Source organism: Eulemur rufifrons, chromosome 20 (genome assembly GCF_041146395.1).
Source record: "Eulemur rufifrons isolate Redbay chromosome 20, OSU_ERuf_1, whole genome shotgun sequence".
Lineage (NCBI taxonomy): Eukaryota > Metazoa > Chordata > Mammalia > Primates > Lemuridae > Eulemur > Eulemur rufifrons.
Window position 1 is genome coordinate 52,117,053 of NC_091002.1, and position 14,880 is coordinate 52,131,932.

At 66.4% G+C, this 14,880-nt stretch overlaps 2 protein-coding genes across 2 annotated transcripts; one reads left to right on the forward strand and one right to left on the reverse strand.

Annotated features, from left to right (window-relative positions):
* Positions 1-2,123: 2,123 nt before the first annotated feature.
* C20H20orf204 (chromosome 20 C20orf204 homolog) lies at positions 2,124-4,926 on the forward strand. The gene is made up of 4 exons (XM_069496443.1): positions 2,124-2,225; positions 3,821-4,096; positions 4,219-4,371; positions 4,548-4,926. Exons 1-4 carry the CDS (start codon positions 2,223-2,225, stop codon positions 4,680-4,682), a joined length of 567 nt encoding a protein of 188 aa, XP_069352544.1. The 5' UTR covers positions 2,124-2,222; the 3' UTR covers positions 4,683-4,926.
* A 7,731-nt stretch (positions 4,927-12,657) lies between these two features.
* Positions 12,658-14,665, reverse strand: SOX18 (SRY-box transcription factor 18). Its single transcript, XM_069496065.1, has 2 exons — positions 14,196-14,665; positions 12,658-14,001 (listed from the first exon to the last, which is right to left on the reverse strand). Exons 1-2 carry the CDS (start codon positions 14,551-14,553, stop codon positions 13,208-13,210), a joined length of 1,152 nt encoding a protein of 383 aa, XP_069352166.1. The 5' UTR covers positions 14,554-14,665; the 3' UTR covers positions 12,658-13,207.
* Between the last annotated feature and the right edge of the window lie 215 nt (positions 14,666-14,880).

Genomic DNA, 14,880 nt, shown 5'->3' on the forward strand with positions numbered 1-14,880 from the left:
CTGGGGGCCTGTCCCAGGCCTTGTGGCCCTGCCCTGCCGCGGACAGCTGAGAGTGGCCGAGGTTGGGGGAGCCCTGGGGGTGCCCACGAGAGGAGCATTCGCCTCGCCATCAGCACCTGGGGTGGGGCCCCATGTACTGGAAGGTGGGGTCCACCTTCTCTGTGGTCCTGCAAACCTTGAGGACACGGCTGGCCCAGGGGCAAAGGACCAGCCTCCCCCGTGTGGGTCAGGCACTGCTGGGTGGTCGGTGCTGGACAGGTACCCTGGGATGGGTCCAGCTCACAGATGAGCAGTCTGGATCTGGAAGTCCGTCCTCCCTGTCCCCCCCACCCCCCCCAGGAGTGGCTGCCAGAGCTTCGTGGATGTTTGACTGAAACTTGGGAGTTTCCTGTGATCTCTCTTGGAGAGAGGGGCATGAGGGAGTCTGGGTTTTCTCTGAAGGACGAGCCCTACAGCTCTTGGAGTTTGAGAGCCAGCGTGTCCTTTTACAGACGTGGGAACCAGGGCCCGGGCAGGGCGGTGACTTGGCCGCAGCCCCCAGGGCTGCTGGTGGCCTTTTGCGCCCTGCGCCTGGGCCTGGCTTCTTGGCCCGGCCTCCATCGTGGGCCAAGCGGGGGCGACGCTCCGTGGGTGTCGAGGAGTCACAGGGAGAAGAACGTGTCAGGCCACGTTCTGATGAGCCCTCCTGCAGGGCCCTCGGAACGTTCTAGGGCATCTGTACTCATCTGTGGGGGCTTCTCTCAAATACTTTGAGGTGGTCAGACTACAATCATGTCACTTAACAGTGGAGACAGTTCTGAGAAACGCATTGTCAGGTGATCGCCTTGTGTGAACACCATAGAGTGAGTGCACTTAGAGAAACCCAGACGGCACGGCCTGCCGCACACCTGGGCCGCCGCACACCTGGGCCGCCACACACCTGGGCCTGCCGCACACCTGGGCCTGCCGCACACCTGGGCCGCCGCACACCTGGGCCTGCCGCACACCTGGGCCTGCCGCACACCTGGGCCTGCCGCACACCTGGGCCTGCCGCACACCTGGGCCGCCGCACACCTGGGCCTGCCGCACACCTGGGCCGCCGCACACCTGGGCCTGCCGCACACTGAGGCTGTGGCACAGCCCACTGCTTCTCGGCTGCAAGCCTGGACGGTGTGTGACACACTGCGTACTGTAGGCAGCGTAACACAATGGAAAGTATTTGTGCGTTGAGACATAGAAGCAGCACAGTAAAAATACAGCATTATAATCTTTGTTGCCCGGGCTGGAGTGCAGTGGTGTGATCACAGCTCACTGCAGCCTCCAACTCCTGGGCTCAAGCCGTCCTCCTGCCCCGGCCTCCCCAGTAGCTGGGAACAGGCGTGTGCCCCACGCCCAGTCCAGGATTATAATCTTTCAGGACCACCTTCGTACGTGACTGTGCTTGTGTGGCTCACCAGCTTCTCTCCCTGAGAGAGCACGCCTCAGCTTCTCAGCTGGTCGTGTTCCAGTGTTGCTCTTGTTCTGCGGCATCTTCTCTCTGCCGCCCACCAGGGCCAGCGCTCACACCCAGGCACTGTGGCACGGCAGGCCTCACAGTACCAACCTCGGGGTGTGGCCTCCCCAGTGAAAGACCCCCTCAGCCCAGGAGTGGTGAGGCTGGGCCAGTGGTGGGACCCCAGGAAGTCCCAAATCTCAGGCCCTGCTGGGGCAGGACCCCCTGAATGTCAGGGTGCAGGGCCTGGCAGCTGTGGGGCGAGCAGTTAGGGCCCGCTAGGTTCTACCTATCAGCCAGGTCCCTGGGAGAGGCGGTACTTGCCACTGGGCAGGCCCCAGCCTCACCTGGCTCCCCCCCCACTGGACCCTGCACTGCCCTCTGCCCACTGGGCACCCCGCCTGCTCCTTGGCAGAGCAGGGTCTCCCTGGGGCTGGCGACTGAATCGAGACCCACAGCAGCCCTGGATCCTCTGGGACAGGTGGCTGCTGGGCTCCAGGGTCAGGTTAATTGAAGCCATCGGTTAGGAGGTGGGGAGAGGGAGGGGGCAGGGCTGAGACTGCGTGGCCCTTCCTCCCTCTCCTGCTCCCTCCCTCCTTTGCTTGGAGGAGCCAACTTCAAAAGCCGCCTGCTGCACTGCCTGGCCTTGGCGGTGGGGCCTGGTGTGGCTGCACTCCCTCGTCTGAGGACCCCAGGATCATGTGCGTGACCCGCTGGCGGGAGTGAGGGCGGGCGAGACCCCGAGAGGCCTATGGTGAGCGGCTGCGGGCCTCTGGGGAGGGGGCTTACTTGGGCCGATGGCTGGGAGCGAGCACAGCCCAAGAGACGCTGCTTGTCCCCCTGCGCCCCGTTGGGAAATCCCCTGCCGGTTCCCATCACGGAGGCTGGCTGTGGGTGCACGCGCCCTGGCCTTCCCGGCACTGCGGGAGGGGTCTCTTGGCGCTGGGCACCCTTTCCTCTCTCAGGGTGCTGAGGCTGAGCCCTGGGGGGGGGGTGCAGACAAGGCGTCTGGGACTCCCCGGGCAGCCAACCTGCCCACCTGGGGCATAGCAGGTGCTGATGTCCCTTCAGCAAGGCCAGCTGGGCTGCTCAGGGTCAGGCTCTTGTTCTCACAGTGACCTCTGACCTGCAGCAGGCAGAGTGGGTGACGTGGCAATTCTTGAACTCACCAAATTGGCCGCTGTGTGTTGGGGGAGCAGGTTACAAGAAGGGGGCCACGGCAGACCGCATCTGCTCTTCCAGCCACAGCTGGTTCATGGTTGGGCAGGACCCTCCCCCCAAACAGGGCTCCAGGTGAGGGTTGGGGTGCTGCTTGTTTACCTGCCCTGCCTGGGCTGGGAAGCCGAGTCCTGTCATCTTGGTCGGTTCGCATGATTAATTTTCCAGCCCCAGATTGGCTGTCTGCCCCTTCCCTGGGGCAGGTTTAGGGGGCTGGCCCCTTTGCAGTGGCTGGGAACCTGGGGACAGTCAGCCGTCGCCGTGGTGTTTGGGCTTCCTGTGCCATCCAGTCCGCTCTGCCCTGGGTGGGTGGGTGCTCACAGGCGCAGGCGGCTTTTGCAGTCGGTCCCAACCGTTGGTTGGGACTTGCTGTCGTGACCCCCTTCCTCCCCTGGGTCTCCCCAGCCTTCCCCTTCCAGTGGGGCATGTGGCTTGGAGCTCTGAGCCCTTGCCCCTGCCTCAGTCGGCCTGGGGGTGCAGGGAGACCCCAGTTCCCGTCTCCGTGAGCTGACTGTGATGAGTTACTGGTGGTGGGATCTGCCCGGCCACAGAGAGGAGCAGTGAGGGTCAGCCCCAGCTCCCGCCTGTGCAGCCTGTGCTGTGGGCACCCAGAGGGGGCCAGTGGGTTTGGGAGCTGAGGGGTTGGGTCAGCATGGCCGGGGGTGAGGCTGTACTGGGGGACTTCCTGCTGTACCCCACTAAGCGCTGGCCCCACTCGAGCTGTGCAGAGCCAGGTGGGCCCTGCCCTGGGCAGTCTGGTGGGCGCACCATCCCTTGCTGGCCTCACTGGCACACAGACCGCAGGGTCAAGCCCTCCTGCTACTGGACCTGTCCCTTCTGTCTCCTAGGGGGCTCTTTAGGTCTCAGTGAAATGGCCTCCCCAGCCCCTCATCACTCACCCTGCAGATCTTTGCACGCAGCATGGAGCTGTCTGGTTTGCAGGCCTATCTCTTGTCTCAGGGATTTATCCGGTTGGGCCTATGCCTGGAGCCCTTGCTGGGCTGACAGTTCCATTTTATGCAACTGAGATCCCCGGCGTGCGGGCACGGGGTGCACCTTCTGTGGTGGCTGAACCAAAATGCAGGCCGGGCTGCTCCCTGTGCTGGGAGGCCAACCCGGCGTCTCCTCCAGGTGCCCCCCAGGTCTGCGCTCTGGGCGCTCCTGCTGGTGCTGTTGGGGACCGCGCCAGGCCGGGCCCGGCTCCGCTCCTGCAGCGTCCCCGACGTGCTCCGCCACTATCGCGCGGTCATCTTCGAGGACCTGCAGGCCGCCATGAGGCGGGTCGGGCCGGGGCCCAAAGGGACCTCGCCAGGCTCTAGACACCTCCATTTCGTCCGGAAAAACCTGACAGAAGCTGGGGGCTCAGGGCGGCAGGAACGGCCTGGGGTCTCCTGTGGCGCCCAGAAGGTACGGAGGAGGCGCCCCCCCACGCCCGTCTGCCCCTCCCCGGGGGCGCCAGATGGGGCTCCTTTCCCAGTCCCCTCCCGCCCTCACGCCCCTCCCCCCGCTTTCCTCTCTTCCCTCCCCAGGAGCACAGTATCCTACTGTCCATCGCGTCCCTGGGTCGGACCCTGCGCGGGGCGGCGGCCGGGGGCCGCCGCGGGGCCCTGGAGAAAGCAGCGTGGACCGTGGCTGTGCGCACCGAGGCGGTGATGCGGCGCCACTGCAGGACGCTGCGCCAGGTGTGCGTCCCTGGGTGTGAGCCAGTCCAAACCTTGCCCCGACCCCCAGGGCCGCTGCGCCTCTCCTGGCTCCACGGCCTGGGGCTCCTATCGCACCCACCGGCCCGCTGCGGCCCCTTCCCCAGGGGTGGGCGCGGGGGCCCGTGCGCACTCGCTGACCGCCCGGTCCCCGACAGCGGATCCGGCGGCTGGAGACGCGCCCGGCCCGGCGTCGCGGCCAAAGGCAGCTCCTGCTGCGCGCCCTGGACGCCGTCGCCACCTGCTGGGAGAAGCTTTTCGCGCTGCGCGCCGCGGCCACCGGGGTACCCTAGCGCGGCTTGTCGGGGCCCTGCGCGGGGCGGAGAACTAGCGGGGCTGCGGCAGAGCCCGGAGACGAGCCTCGTTACGTTGACGCCTTTTGGGCGACCTCAGCCCCTCCCTCGACGCAGTCCGCGCTCCCCGGGGGGCCCAGGATGCGGAGCAGGGAGCCCCGCCCGGCCACGCTGGGCCTCGGAGGTGGCTCGCCCTCCACGCGCGGAGCGAGACCTCAATAAACGGAGCTGGTGCTGCGGGTCCTGTTCTTCTTCCCTTCGCCTGCGTGGCTGTGGGGCCTGGGCCGCTCCGGTCTGCGCCTCGATGGGGCGGGGTGCGGGGAGCGTCTCTCCCGCCGCACCTGGGCCGAGGCGGGCCGCCCTCCCAGCCTTGGGCAGCAGGGGGCGGGCGCGGGACGCTGCGCGCGGCCCGGGCTGGGCCGGCTCCGAGCTGGGGGCGGGGGACTCCTGGGGCCCCTAAAACGTCATGTATCCGTCCTGCTCCACTGTGGACCTAACAGGGGAGGGGGTGGAAATGGAGGGGAGGGGAAGGCTGAACTTGGCGAATTAAGAGCAAAACAACCGGATAAAGGAAACAGGCCTGAAGGGAAGCCGGAGCCCGGCAGGGCCATTTCCTGCTGCCTCAGGAGGGGTGGCCCGGGCCTGGGCTCCAGGGACCGGCCCAGCCCCCTCTGCAGGACTGACCAGGCCGGCCCGGGATCTGCCGTGTGGTCCCTGGAACCCTACATTTGCTGGGCAGGGTGTGGGGCTGACCCCCCATCCACAGCTGCAAAGAGTAGAGCAAGTACAACACCTGACACCTGTCGGCCCCGCCCCAGAAAGAGGGGCCCAGGAAGCACTGAGGCCAGTGGCACAAGCAAGAAATAACCACCGAAGCTGATCCTGACCCTGCTTTCCACTCCACGGTTCCCCATGTGTGTCAGTGCATTTAGCCTGCACAGCAACGACTGTCCCTGTTTTGTAGATGAGGAAACTGAGGCACGGGGAGGTTTCGAGACCTGCCTCGAATCACAGGATCAGAGCATTTTGTCTGCCACGCGCTCCCTGCCCAGAGGATGCAGAGCTGAGCTTCCTGGACTTCAGAACCTGCCTCACCTGCAGATTCAGCCCTCCTGGCAGTCTCCCCGGCCACGTACCACGCACATGCACCTAGTAGGTCTAGTTCCTGCACTGCGTGCTCCAGGGGGGCAGCGTGGGCAGGTGTGGGAGGTACGAAGGGTACAGGCAGGGTGCAGGGGCTCCAGTGGAGTCAGAGCTCGTGGGGGAGGAGCTTGGACTTGTCCTGAGGCGGTGCGGGCAGTGCAGGGTCTTCAGTGGAAGAGGGATGTTAGAGTTGGCATCTGCAAACATTCCTGTGGCTGTGTGGCCTGGGGGGCTGCCTGGGGGGTGGGGGTGAGGTGAGGCTGAGGGGCTGTGGCTCCCACTGAGTACCAGGGGGTTGGTGGTCCTGAGCATGAAGGGGTGAGGGGAGGGCCAGGCAACCCCAGGGCCCTGGCCTGAGTCCCTGGGCCGTCCTCATCTTGAACTTCGGAAGTGCTAACAGGGAGTGGAGGTGTGTTTGAGGCACTCCAGGGAGCTTGGGAGACGAGGGCATGGACTGGGCATGGCTCACATCTCTGGGCATGCTGGGGCCTGGCCAGGTGTCCAGGTGGAGAGAAAAAATCCAACGTGGTTGGGAACATAAGGTGTATGGCAGCAAAAAAGGGCTGGCGGGGGCGGCTGAGCTAGGAGCTGGGGGTCAGTGAGAGAGTCCAGGGGTCAGGCGTGGGTCCAGGGGCAGGAGGGGACAGGCCCTCCACGAAGGCTCCCACTGCCCCATTTCCCCAGGACCAGCTGGCTTCTTGCCTTTGCACCTGCCCCAGTGCGGGGCCGTGGGGAGAGCACTACTCTCTTCTCCTCGGCACCTGGGGACGACCTCCTGGGCCGTTCGAAGTCTGCTTCCCACCCACAGTGCTCCCCTCCTGCTGTTCAGAGCAGTCAGAGGCTGGAGAAGTGGGTGGGCAACAGGGACAGCCCCCCACCAGCCACCGCTGGGAAAGTTTCAAACAGAAACCACAGCCTCTTGGGGGCAGGAGGAGGCCTCAGAGTTTGGGAACACATGTGGACGCCGAGTCCTGGGCCGGGACCACATGGATGGGCAGGAACCCCCTGCACCCTGGCCCCGTGGTCCTCCCTCACGAGGGATGGGAGCAGGGTGGGCTTTGGGCTTCTGGGGCAAAGTTCACTTGTCCAGAGTGGGCACATCTCAACCAGGCTAGGTCTGGGGGCAGGTGCAGACCCCGTGAAGAGGCTCAGAGCTACCAGGAGCCACAGACTAGAAGGGAGGCTGTGGGTGGCTGCCCGGACCCTGAGGTGCTCGCTGCAGACTGAGCAGGACGTGTCCCCACAGCTGCTCTGCAGCTTCGTGAGGACGGAGGCACCTGGCCCAGGCCCGCACACGTGTTGGCTGGAACTGAGCAGGCCAACCCAAAGATGGGAAGACACTCACTCATGGGGACAGAGGTCCCGGTCGTAGGGCCACAGGGGCAGACGCCACGAACCAGCCTGCATGTCCACGGACTACCTGGTGGTGCTTTCCCTGTGTGGCCCGAGCCTGGTTCTTCCTCTGCAAAACATGTTTCTGGGCCTACATAGTAATGTCCCATCCCATCCTCGCGCCTTCCAGGGCTCAGCTGTTCCAGAGAGGTGGGGGCTGTGTCCCAGAAGGAGGGGACTGTGCCAGGGTGGCAGATGGGCCCTGCAGGGCACTGGCCATGATTGTGCAACCTCCCGCAGCCCAGGAGCCAGGCCCTCCCACGTGCAGTGCTGACAGGAGGGGCCAGGCAGGCTTTGAAGGGAGCCTGGGTCCCACGGCCTCCCCAGACTGGGAGCCTTTGAAAGAACATCTGGAACTCGGGCACCCAGCAAACTAGTCTCTGGATTTGCAGAACCCAAAGTTAATCCTGTCTTCGCCACTTGTGTGTTCCTCACCCTGCTCCCATGCTCCTCTCTCCCGCCACTGCACCTCTCCCTCCGCAGGGGTGACGGCACCTTCCCCTCCACCGCCCCCCCAACTGTGCTGGACTGGGCTGAGCTGAGAGGAGGTGGGGAGAGTGGGTGTTGTCAGCTGGCCATGCCCAGGCCCCAGGAGAGCACAGGCCAGACCCGTGTCCGAGGTTGGGGAGAGGGCAGGGGAGCGTGTGAGCGACCCCAGGAGGAAACACCTGCGCCCAGACCTGGAGGATGCCTGGCCCCGCGGTCTGGAGCCTCGAAGTGTGCAAGGAGCCCCTGCTCCAGCTGTGGCTGACTTGGAAACAAACAAGTCCCCCCCCAGGAAGCACACACTCACTGGGGGGGGGGGTGCCAGGTGCCGGGGCCCATTGTCAGTGGCCTTCAAGACCCTTGGGGAGGCCCAGGGACAGCCCCCATCCTGCCCCCTCCCCAGGAAAAGACCCAGCTTTGTAAACACAGAAACAAACAACGATGGCTCCGTCTTCCCTGCTCCCCCTCCCAATTAAAATCCGGGAAGAACCAGCAGGGAGCTCGCACCTGCTGGGGGAAGTGAGTCCTTTGGGGGGAAATGGGGTGCTCAGGCCTTGGGGAAGGGCAGAGCGGCCTGCTGTGCTGCGGGGGAGGGGGATTCCTGGGGTCGGATGCTGGCTCCCGGGCCACCTCCCGCTGTCGCTGGGACCTCGGTGTGAGGGGGACAACCCCCTGGCTCAGTGGGGTCCTGTCGCAGGCCCTGTAGCCCCCCCCACAGCTGATCGTGATAGCTTGTGGCTCAGGGAAGGGGCGGCCAGGGCTGCCCGCCAGGTGAGCAGGCCCCGTCCTTGGGCCGCCCCTGGCGCCCCCTGCCCGGCGTGAGGCCAGGGGTCGGGGCTGCGGCCCGAGATAAGCGCCGCGCCCGCCGGCCGCTTCCGCACTTGCAGCGCCGCCGCCGCTTCCTGTTTTCTCGCTGGCGGGCGGGGTCGCGGGGGACGGGGCGGGGTCGCGGGGGACGGGGCGGGGTCGCGGGGCGCGGGGCGGGGTCGCGGGGCGCGGGCGGGGTCGTGGGGCGCGGGGCGGGGTCGTGGGGCGCGGGCGGGGTCGTGGGGCGCGGGGCGGGGTCGTGGGGCGCGGGGCGGAGTCGCGGGTCGCGGGGTGGGGTCGCGGGGCGGGGTCGCGGGGGACGGGGCGGGGTCGTGGGGCGCGGGCGGGGTCGTGGGGGACGGGGTCGTGGGGCGCGGGCGGGGTCGTGGGGGACGGGGTCGTGGGGCGCGGGGCGGGGTCGTGGGGGACGGGGCGGGGTCGTGGGGCGCGGGCGGGGTCGTGGGGGACAGGGCGGGGTCGTGGGGCTCGGGGCGGGGTCGCGGGGGACGGGGCGGGGTCGCGGGGCGCGGGCGGGGTCGTGGGGGACGGGGCGGGGTCGTGGGGGACGGGGCGGGGTCGTGGGGCGCGGGCGGGGTCGCGGGGGACGGGGCGGGGTCGTGGGGCGCGGGGCTTCCCTGGGAGCCGAGGTGCCGGTGGTGGGCAGACCCGGAGCAGACTGAGACAGGAGGAGGAGGAAGCTTGTGCTCCCAGCCCGCCCTCCCCAGGTCCTGGGCCCCCAGCACCCTTGGCCACAGCCCTCTCCTCATGGTGGCCCGAGCCTGCCCTTGCCTGGGGCAGAAGTGGTGGGTGGGCTGGGTGAGGATCCAGCCAATCCCTGCCCAGCTTTAGTTTGGGGGGGACCTGCTGGGTTTGGAGGTGAGCCTCTCTGGACTCCCCTTTGGGGGGCAGCTACTCTAGCATGTGGTTCGAGGTCCTCAACCAATTGTTCAGACGTGGTCATTAGAGATACAGATTTCTGTAATTTTAATGAAATCATGTTCACACAAAACCTTATACACAAATGTTCATAGCAGCATTGTTAGCCAAAAAGTAGGAACGATCTAAATGTCCATGGTGGATGAACGGATGAGTAGGATGTGGCCTAGCCATGCAATGATGGAATAACATTCACCCACGAAAGGTGTGAAGTTCTGACACACGCCACAATGTGGATGAACCTTGCAAACCGTGCTCAGTGAGCCACACCAGACAGAAAAGGCCACGTACCGTGTGATCCCATCTGTAAGAAAAGCCCAGAACAGGCAGATCCGTGGAGACTGGGGCAGGGCCAGGGAGGATGGGGAGTGACAGGCCTGCTTGGGGGGTGATGAAAAAGGTCTCAAACTACAGCCAGCGTGGTGGGTGGTGACTGTGCCTGCAGTCCCAGCTGCTCAGAGGCTGCGGCGGGGGACGGCTGGAGCCAGGCTGCAGTGCGCCAGGGCCGCGCTGTGAGCAGCCGCTGCCCGCCGGACTGGGCGACACAGTGAGACCTCGTGTCTTTAAAAGAAAAAAACTCCAAAGTTAGATAGTGGTGATGATTCACAACCCTGTGAATACGCCAAGACCACTGAATTGTCCACTTACAATTTTATGTAGGTTTTGTAGAATGTAAGTTAAGCAGTTGGGTTTTCTAGGGTGTTTGTCCCGCTGAGTGAGAGGGAAACGTAGGTGCCCCCTGCACACGTGTCCTCTTTGCCTGCCCCGCATAGCCTTGTTGGAGTCCGGTATGTCTCTTCATCTGGCGTGTGGCTGTGTTGGTGTCCCCAAGGGCGTGCAAGGTGGTGACCGTATCTCCTGGGGAGAGGGGTGTCCCACACCTACTCCCAGCCCCCACGCTCTGGTTCTGCCCTTGGCTGCCTGCTGGGGTGGGATGAACACCTTACCCAGGGCACCCAGGGCACTCCAGGGACAGGCAGGTCCAGGCAGTGGAGCAGAGGGAGCTGTGGCTAGTGCCAGGCCGGCCTCTAGAACTTCCAGGAACCAAGGCCTGACTCAGCAGGAGCAGCTGGTGCCCAGGGTGGGAGCCACCTGGCCCTGGGGCTATGGTCCTGCGTAGGAGGGCTGTTCAGTTCTTGGGGGACACGGGGGGTTCCCCAGGCAGGGCACTGGGAAGGGTCCTGCGGTGAGACCCCCCACCTCCAGCACCTGCTCACCGCTGCTGAGAAGCTGCTATTAGAACCAGCTGCCCTTGCCCCTTTCATGTCCCCTCTGGTCCTGCTCCTGGGTACTTCCAGCCCCTGGGCTGGGACTCCCGCCAAATTGGGCCCCCCTACTGGCCTCCCACCCTGGCCCTTGGGGGAGGGGCTTCCAGAGCACCCCGCTCTGTCCCCTCCTCCCACAGACAATGGGCCTGTGCTGCCTCCCACCCCTGTTGACCTGGAGGGGCAGACCCTTGGGGTGGGATGGAGTGAGGAGCCCACAGGGGGATGTGTCCTGGTGGTCACTCTGGCCTGCACCGGGCTGTGTTTGTCTGTCTGGCACTCCTGTTTGTGCGGCTGTGGGTGCTTCTGGGATAGGAGCAGGAAGGAAGATGCCCCAGCCTAAGCAGGGAGGCACTCGGGGCTGTTCACGTGCATTTAGGCAGCAGGACAGACTGTGCCCATCTTCTGTCTCCTGCCCTGGTTGGGGGGGGTGCGGATGGCCCCACACCTGAAGCTGCCACTTGCAGGCTTTGGTTGCTGGCTCACCGTCTGGCTGAAGCTATTCCCACGGAAGGGATGCTCCTTGGGCTGCTGACCCCGGGGCTCCAGGGGTGGCCCGGAGCTGGAGTTGGGGCCACGGAGCTGGGTGGGGCTTGCACACTCGTGGGTGGTGTGCACCTCTCCCACTGCATCAACCCGGGAAGTCAGCACTGGTGCCTCGGAGCCCCACCTTGCAAATGTGGCTGGACGGGACCACCCTGTTTGTGTCCCTTTCAGTCTCGGCTTCCCTGCCTCCCTACTGTGTGTTTTGGAGGAGTGGCTGCTATCCTCAGCATCCTGTGGGCTGCTCCTCTGTCCCGTCTGTCCCTCCGCAATCTGGTGCACCTCTGAGTACATCTCCTGCCCTCCTCAGCTTATCTGTTCCTGTCCCCTTCTGTGTGTCTCTGTCCCTTTTCTGTGCTCTGCTGCTGACGGCATAAGGCAGGGGGACCCACCCGGGGCAGCCCCCTTGCTCCACCATTTGAGGTGTGGGGCTCATGTTGGTTCAATGAGGTCACCGAGCCTCCAGGCAGTGGACCCACACACATGGACACGCTGGCACACGCATAGCCAGCCCCAGGCTTGCTGCATGTCCGTGTGCCACGCATGCAGTCACCCGTGTGGGTGGCCACCCTGGGAGTGTCACTCACACACATGCAGAACTAGAGACACCCATGTTCTCAGGGGGAGACTGAGTGGTGAGTGATTTTCCACATCAGGGTTGCGGGGACCAGCTGCACCACCCTCAGGGCACACGCTTGGGGGGAGTGGGGGTCCGGACACGGTCCTTCCCCCAAGAGGGAGACACACAAACCCTCCTCTTGGTGCAGGAGACCTGCTTGGCCCTGGGGCGAGTGTGTGTGCAGGGGTTCACTTCTGGGGCTTATTCCAACTTTCCCTGAACACGGAGGGTCACGCAGTGAGGGGACTGCTCGGCAAGGGCAGGGAAGACCGAGGGGTCGGTGTGGAAGGAGGGTGTCCAGTGCTCCTGGAGGGGCCACAGGGCTACTGTGACGGGTCCTCAGAGTTGAGGTCTTGAGCTGTGAGGCCTGGGCCCTCCTGCCTGGTCGTGGACGCTTTCTCTGCACAAGGCTGGACAGCTCACCCCTGGCAGCAGTGGGGGGGGGGGTGCACTGGGGGGTGGTTCTGGGTAGTCCCTGGGCCTGGAGGAGGTTTTGAGGAGGAGGTGAGGACGGTGCTCCCCAGTGGGCATGGTGGACTGCTGTCCTTGCCCCAGTGGGCTTGAGTTAAAATAGGGGCTGTACAGGAGGGGAACAGGGGGCCTCAGGGTGGTGTGGACCCCACGCCTCCCACCCTGGGTCCGGGCACGTGTCCCGGGAGGATGGCGTGTGCCGTGGGTTTAAGCTGGGAGTCAGGCTGCGGGGAGAGCGGGAGGGAAGGGCGTGTCCAGGGCTCGCTGGGGGAACTGCTCTCCCTCCTGCCAGCCACCACCCAGGGAGCGTGGGGAGGAACAGCCGGGCTCTACTGTGGCGTGGCCGCTCCTGGCCCAGGGGACCCAGCTCCGGGATCCTCCCTTACAGCAAACAAACGTCATTATTTCTCGTACTTAAAAAGCCTTTGCTACAGTGATGCTTTGGATCACTGAAACCCCTCAAAAGAAAAAGTTTAAAAGTTTAATAAAAATTAAATATACTGTATTATGTATATAAAAAAGGCAAAGTAAAAAATACAATCTGGTTCTAGAAAATATACTGAAGAAAAAGGATTAGGCGCTTCCAAAACTTAACCCTGGCAGGGCCAGCCAACAGGTCCTAGGCCTGGGCCTCCTGGGAAAGCCCTGGACATGTGGGACCGCCCTAGTCACCTTCCTGGAGTCCCCTGAGGGCAGGTGGCCCGGAAGCCTGGGGAGGCCGCAGGGGCGGTGGGGCAAGGCCGGTAGCGTCACTGGCTCCTAAGGGGCGGCTGTTACACGTCGCCAACACATACACCTGCGACAGAGCGGAGCAGAGATTCAGCGGAGCGGCGGCTGCGGGGGCGGCTGCGAGGGCGCGGGGCCTAGCCGGAGATGCAGGCGCTGTAGTAGACGGCGCTGCTGGCGTCGGACAGCGCCGAGATCAGGCTGCTCTCCTCGGGGCAGGTCATGGCGCGCGGGCCCAGTTTGGCCAGCGCCACGTGGTACGGCAGCCCGGCGGCGTCGGGCCGAGTCCGGCTGCAGTTGAGGTACTGGTCGAACTCGGTGAGGTCCACGTCGGCCCACAGGTCAGCGGGCCCCAGCGGCTCGGCGCTCTCCAGCGGCGGGGCCTCGGGCGGCGGCGACAGGGGGCCGGGGTACGGGCCCGGCGCGCCCAGGGCGCCGTAGAACAGGCCGGGCAGCGGCGCGGCCGGGGGCGCGGTCCTGAGCGCCTCGGCCAGGGGAGCCCCGTAGCAGCCGCCGGGGTCGCGGGGCAGCTCGGCGGGCGCGTAGGGCGCGCGGAAGGCCCGCAGCGCACAGTCCTCGGGCGCCGCGGGCGGCGGGAAGAAGGCAGCTTCGCCGGGCTCCAGGCCGTCCAGGGGCGAGCGCTCGGGCGTAGGCAGCCCCAGGCCGTCGAACTCGGCGCCCAGTGGGGGCAGCTCGCGGAAGGCGCGGGCCGAGCCGGGCGCGGCGGGGAAGGGCTCGGGCGGCGGCTGCGGGGGCGCTAGGCCCGGGAGCAGGAGGCCAGGCTCCAGCCGCCGGGCCTTGCGCGCCTGCTTCTTGCGGCGCGGCCGGTACTTGTAGTTGGGGTGGTCGCGCAAGTGCTGCACGCGCAGCCGTTCGGCCTCCTCCACGAAGGGCCGCTTCTCCGCCGCGTTGAGCTCCTTCCACGCTTTGCCTGCGGGTAGCGGGCGCCGGTCAGGGGGCCGCCGTCGGGCGGGCGGGCGGGCGGGCGGCCAGCCGAGCCCTGCGTGCGCCTTGGGCGCTCTGCGAGGGCTTGGCACGGCACCCACCCCGGCCCCGGGTCCCTGGACCGCCCCGACCCACCCCCGCGCGCCCCTGCCCCGCTCCCGTCCCCTCCCCGCCGCTCACCCAGCATCTTGCTGAGCACCGCGTTGTGCAGGTCCGGGTTCTGCTGCGCCAGCCGCTTGCGCTCGTCCTTTGCCCACACCATGAAGGCGTTCATGGGCCGCCGGATGCGCGACTCGTCGGCTGCCTGGCGGTCCCCGCGGCTAGCTGCGCTGAGGCCATAGCGCCCCGGCTCGGGGCTGCGCGGCGGGCTGCGCGGCGGGCTGGGCGGCGAGGCGGGCGCGGCGGGCGCGGCAAGGGCGGCGGGGGCGGCGGGGAGGCCGCGCGGCTCAGCGGCGGCCCCGGATCCCGGGGCCCATGCACAGTCGCGGCGGGCGGGCGGGTCGTCCTGTGCGCCGTAGCCGGGCGGCGATCTCTGCATTCCAGCTGGGCGCGACCTGGGCGGAACCGAGCGCGGGAGCGCGGAGGGCGGGCGGCGGGCACTGCGGGCCTGGCACGGAGCGCGGGCGGGCGGTGGCGGTGGGGACGGCGGTGGCCTCGCGCCGGGCGGGCGCCCAGATATAGCGGCGCGGGGCCAATCGGCGGTGGCCGGGCGGGGCGGGGCGGGGCCGCCCCCTCCCTGGGGGCTCCCTTTCTTCTCAGGCCCGGCCAGATTCCTCCGAGGCCTCCCCCGCGCAGAGTCCCCCGCACCCTCTCTGAAGGAGAGACCCCCGAGTGGGAAAGGGCTGCCGATGTGGGCCGGGGCTGT

Coding starts and splice junctions, on each gene's coding strand:
- SOX18 (XM_069496065.1), bottom strand. CDS start 14,553: ATGCAGAGATCGCCGCCCGGCTACGGCGCACAGGACGACCCGCCCGCC. Junction 14,002..14,195: donor GGTGCTCAGCAAGATGCTGG/GTGAGCGGCGGG, acceptor CGCTACCCGCAG/GCAAAGCGTGGAAGGAGCTC.
- C20H20orf204 (XM_069496443.1), top strand. Junction 4,097..4,218: donor TCTCCTGTGGCGCCCAGAAG/GTACGGAGGAGG, acceptor TTCCCTCCCCAG/GAGCACAGTATCCTACTGTC. Junction 4,372..4,547: donor ACTGCAGGACGCTGCGCCAG/GTGTGCGTCCCT, acceptor GGTCCCCGACAG/CGGATCCGGCGGCTGGAGAC.